At 41.0% G+C, this 5,606-nt stretch overlaps 1 protein-coding gene across 1 annotated transcript in view; it reads left to right on the top strand.

Moving 5' to 3' along the window:
- Positions 1–5,606, top strand: part of LOC104528176 (rho guanine nucleotide exchange factor 10) — a gene marked incomplete at its 3' end in the record, with an annotated part of 21,490 nt that overhangs the window by 9,266 nt on the left and 6,618 nt on the right. The window contains exons 7-8 of the mRNA XM_010172107.1: positions 2,502–2,618; positions 4,091–4,205. Of these exons, the coding sequence (XP_010170409.1) occupies positions 2,502–2,618; positions 4,091–4,205 (232 nt within the window). The remainder of the gene's footprint in view (positions 1–2,501; positions 2,619–4,090; positions 4,206–5,606) is intronic.

Genomic DNA, 5,606 nt, shown 5'->3' with positions numbered 1-5,606 from the left:
CATCTGTGACACATCTCTGGTCTAGAATGTTTGGCTACCTCCATGCCACGGGAGGCAGGAAGACATTGACAGTATGGGTATGTGCCCTCGCTGCATCTTTCTGATTGCACATCAGGAGGACCCTTGGATTCCTCTGCTCTCACTGCTTCGGCTCCTCTCCTTCTGCCCTTGTGCCCTTTCTGTGAGAGGGAAGTCTTGCCTAGGACCTGGGCAGCCTCGTGCTGCCAGTTCCCTGCTCTTGGAGGGAACTTGGAGGACAGGGCTGTGGGGCAGAGTGGGGACAGGCAGGGCTGGGCTCAGTGCCTGGAGTCACTGTGAAATCCTCAGCCCCCCAGGTGTGTGCTGGCTGGGATAGACACTCAGGAGCCCCCTCGCAGCTGTGTACTGTTAGCTCCCCAGCACCCCGCAGCTGGAGGATGTAGGGACAGTGGCCAGGGTGTTCTTCCATGGGACCCTTATCTTCATTTTGAAGTTTTCTTATCTTCATAAGAATAAAAGCCTCACTGTCTGTGTTTCCCTCCAGTACACATTATCTGCTCTCCTCTACTTCCATCCTTGCTGCCCACCCTTTGGAAATCAGGGAGTGAGCAATTGACTGCGAGACTTGAACCCACCCAAATCAGCACTTTGTAAGCTGAGAACTCATCTTCTGGTTTTGTTTTGGTTTTGTCCTGACTAGAAAAAGTTTAAGCTATTGCATATGTTTCTTTATGGGGAGTTTTTTAACTAGACTGAAGAAAACTTGAGTTTGATTTTTTTTTTTTTTTTTTTTTTTTTTAATACTTTTGGAAGGGACTGGGAAATAACTTTGCATGCGAGTGTGTAAATCTTAACATGGCTGCTGGTTTGTTCTTTTTTTTTAATCTTTTCCTGTTATCTGTAGTTTCAGCTTTGAGCATAGTCTTAGGAATCTCTTGCATATATGCATAAAGCTAGGATTAAAGCCATTTTTCAAATGCTTATGAGTATACTTTGATCTGTCACAGGAAACTGTTGTCAGTGGGCTGAGAGTGCTGGTGCCAGGATCAGGCACATAGTGTCTGAGCGAGAGGCCGAGGAGAGGCGTGCTCTGGGGTTCTGCCCTGTGGCTGGCTTTTCCAGGCCTGTGACAAAAGGTTTTGAGGATTGCCTTGTGTGGATGGGGACAAGGAGCCCAGGCACACATTAATTGGTGACTGGAGAATTCAGAGGGGCTGCTGTACCTGGGTGGATTACTGCGAGGTGGAGAAGACAGGAAACTAGAGAAGAGGTTTGGTGGAGGATGAAGAAAGACAGAAACTTTTTTGATTTTGAGAAACCACTCCACTTTCTGTCTGTTCTCTGTATCTATTCCTTGCACTCTCTGAGGGACTTGCTTTGCTTATTATTTTTTCTGTCTTTTGAAAAGTATGGGAAGGTTGGAGGTCAAATTTTTTATTGTAAGTGTTGTTATGACTTCTCTCAAAGTCCCTTTTTTATTATGACTTTTTATTAATGTTTATTTATTTATTTCAAGACAGGAAGGATTTTGTGCTATTAAATATTTCTAGTCTGTGAACCAGATGCTGTTCTTAATTATACAACTGTAATGTCAGAATCATCATGTTGGAGGTAATCGCATCCTGACCCAGCCTAGTGGAGCTAAATGCCAGACCTGTCCTTTTGTTTTCAACTCAGTAGGCCTTGTCTTTCCTGATCCTTTCATCTCTTGCCAAATAACCCTGTTGACATCAAACTGAGGGTTATTTCCATTGGCCTTCTATTATAGGGCACACCAAATATTTTCCTTTTTTCTCTATTTACATTTTAACCTCTTTTATCTGTCTTTTTCAAAATGTTTAACAAATGTTAATTAGTATTCCAGAGCATTTCTCTGGGATAGTTTCCTTACCTTGCAAATGGATACGTTAATGTACAAGATGGTTGCATCCATGGTCATACAATGAGGCTATGATAGAGCTGAAGAAAAACATGCACTTCCTGATTCCCATGCACTTGAGAATTACAAGACTGTGCATCCTCCCCTGTTAGTGTCTCCTTGCCCAACTCACTGGCACTGTCCATATCCATCTTCTAAGGTGCTAGCAACCTCTGCAGGTTCCTCAGCCTTTGAGAATTCTTCCAGTTCACTGTTTTGAAGGATAGTCAGAAATATACTTGCTAGGGTTTGTGCTCCACTGAATAACAGTCGTGAGTAAAGTTGATGCGTTGTTTCCATACAGTTTGTAAGAGATGTACATAACATAATTAATACACAATTAGCTTAGACTAAGTGACTTTGTCCCTCTCTTTACATAGTTGCTAGCATAGCACAAAGATGCCGTCTGAGTTTCAGAAAGTACAGCGATGTGCAGGAGTGATGGTCTGTTCATTGGGTTGGAGCTTCCCTAAATGAAAATTTTCCCTCAGTTGTCTGTGTATCAGTAGGCAGACTGGGCAACATGCATGATATACGTGAGTACTTTAGCATGAAATTTGCACTGCAGGCTTTTTGAAAAGATTGTTCTTTTTATACACTGTAGCTTTCTCATGACCTAACGCGTTTAAAGGAGCATTATGAGAAAAAGATGAAAGATTTGATGGCAAACACTGTGGGAGCAGTAGAGATTCAGCAGCTAAAGCAAAAACATGAGCTGAAGGTAGTGTAGTTGATTTTTGTAACAAGCTATGTTTAAATGATTGCTTTTTCCAACACAGACAATGTTGTATTTTTCTTTTCGTAATACCTTGAAAAAAGCAGGCAGTAATTTGAATGAAATGAGTTCTAATTGTGCTAGATTATTATACAGTTTGTCTTAAAAGCACTTTGTCTAGGACCTTTTCTCATGCTTATTTTTAATGGTAACAGTTTCAGAACATGAGATAGGGCATTGTCCTTCCCTGCTGACTGGTGCCCTTATCATAGAATCATAGAATGGTTTGGGTTGGAAGGGACCTTAAAGATCATCTAGTTCCAACCCTCCTGCCATCAGCAGGGACACCTTCCACTAGACCAGGTTGCTCAAAGCCTCATCCAGCCTGGCCTTGAACACTTCCAGGGAGGGGGCATCCACAACTTCCTTGGACAACCTGTTCCAGTGTCTGACCACCCTCACAGTGAAGAACTTCTTCCTAATATCTCATCTAAACCTGCCCTCTTTCAGCTTAAAGCAATTTTCCCTTGTTATCCTGGTGCATGAACCCCGGCGCCTCTCAGCTCTGCTGGCCTAGCCAGAGCCTGGCTCTCTAGCCATGCGGGATCAAATTGTGGGAGTCAGAAGCTCAGTGCTCTCCATTCTGAATGGAGCCAGTATGAAAAGGCTGGGTTTTGGTAAAAGCTTTGGCTCAAACTGAGAAATTGCCTGATTGCAGCAAGATAACCTCGTTTGTGTCACTGATGATGTCAGCACAGCTCTGACAGTAGTGGGGATTTCTTGTTGTGGTAGCATTTTAAGAAAGCAAAAGTACAAAGCAGGGGTTTTTTAATACACATTTCCTATCAAAAAACAACACTTCATTATTTTTTTTTTTTTTGCATGAAATTTCTTTTTTATATGGTAGTGTACTATAAAACTATGCAATTCTTAAATAGATCAACTTCTTCAACTGATGAAATTAGTAGTTGTAACATTTTCTGCAAAACAGTGTTTATTTAAGAATATAGTTACTATAGAACTGAGTCGAGGAGATTATCATTAGGTCAGAAATACTTCGGCAGGGTATTTCGGGCCATTGGGAGATAGACAAGAACCCTGGTCATTAGTGACCTATTGACAGTATTTGTTATATAAAACTAAAGCTGAGCATTTGAGACTATTTTGCATTCAGGTATTTGATGCAGAAGGGTTCTTAAGCACTTCTGCTATTTTTAGACTTGCATACAATATTGCCATGAAGTAAGTGCCTTCCTCCAGGTTTGATTTTATTAAGAGAAAGTATAGCTGTTCAGATCTGAGCTTTGATGGATCTGTGTATGTTTTATATATTCCTTTGACTTTCAACTGTATTTATAGCCGAAACTACTTGACAGTGTTCTTTTTAAAGATATTTTGATCAAAAGTACTCTGCATGGTATGCTTAAACATGTTCCTATTATTCACTAAACATGTAGATTATATTTTTTATCTTACAGATGCAAAAACTTATGAGAGCTGCTAGAGAAGGTACCAAAGACGGGCTCGAAAAGACAAAAGCAGCTGTGAAAAAGGGTCGTTCTTTCATTAGAACAAAATCTTTTATTTCTCAAGGTATGTGCCAGTTACACTGTTTGTTATTCTCGTCATTTCTGAGAAAGGAAGCGAATGGCCTGGCAGATTTTTGTACTGAGTACTGGATGTGTGAAATCAGCTTTATTTCAATAATGTATGTTCAGATGACAGTTCAGATAATTGTATGGTCAATGCATCTTGGGTAGTTTTAAGTTCAGGGCAAGAACCTGAGTGTCCTAATAAACCTGAGGACCACAGAGAAGGTTCCACTTAAAAACAACAACAAATCCCACCAACAGTGTTGTAGATGCTATCTAAGTATTGTATGAGAGTATAGAAACTGTGTTAAGGTACTAAGTCTGTCCATTTCCCTCCATTGAGTAACTTCTGAATGTCAGGAAAGTCTACTATTATGACAAGGTTTTCAGTGGAGTGATAGTTGTCTCTTTAAAAAGTTTGCCATGGCCAAGGGATAACAGATGCTTTCCATGCTTAAGACTGGAAGTAGGGGAAGGGACTGCTCTGCTTTATCACAGTTTGATGATTTTTTTGATTAAATCTAAGTTTAGATTGGGAAAACAGAAAGTGGTCTAAAAACAAAAAGCTGAAAGTATTTGTGTTCTTTCTCTAGTTAAGAACAAATGTCAGGTCTCTGTCATGAACCTCAGCAGCAGCAGTCCACAGTTATTTTTTGCAAGAGACAGGGGCCAGTAACTGAATACAAACTTATTTCTTCTTCAGCTTAAGTCTTGAGAGGTAGTATGTCTTTCTGGTCAAGTTTCTGCCCAACTAATTGAATGGTTGTAACTTCAGAGCTTATAAAACTACAATTTTAGGGAGTTAAAACCACAAGACTGGAACATGATGGAGCCAGGCTCTTCTCAGTGATGCCCAATGGTAGGACAAGGGGCAATGGTTGTAAGCTGGAACACAGGAGGTTCCGCTTAAACTTGAGAAGAAACTTCTTTACAGTGAGGGTGACAGAGCACTGGAACAGGCTGCCCAGGGAGGTTGTGGAGTCTCCTTCTCTGGAGACATTCAAGACCCGCCTGGATGCCTTCCTGTGTGATCTCATCTAGGTGTTCCTGCTCCGGCAGGGGGATTGGACTAGGTGATCTTTCGAGGTCCCTTCCAATCTCTAACATTCTGTGATTCTGTGAAGACATTTTTAGTGAGTGAGCTAACGTAAAGCTGCACCTATCTGTCTGTAAGGACCAGGATAAGTCTTACATCCCTGTCATGGCCTCCAACTGCTTCTGAACTTAATTCACAGGTAAAAAAAAAAAAGAAAATAGAAAGTTATTTGCATAAACTTTAGTGATCAAAAGTGTATCCTCAATTTCTTGCTGTTTCACAGGAGATAATGATCCTTACATTTCTAGAGGTTAGGCAGCAGATAGAAGATATCTGTGGATAGTTTAATTCCTTAAACCCTTTCCC

This window comes from Antrostomus carolinensis, unplaced genomic scaffold, assembly GCF_000700745.2.
Source record: "Antrostomus carolinensis isolate BGI_N321 unplaced genomic scaffold, ASM70074v2 scaffold10187, whole genome shotgun sequence".
Classification (NCBI taxonomy): domain Eukaryota; kingdom Metazoa; phylum Chordata; class Aves; order Caprimulgiformes; family Caprimulgidae; genus Antrostomus; species Antrostomus carolinensis.
Note: the sequence above shows the minus strand (reverse complement) of the source record. Positions and strands in the feature narration are given on the sequence as shown.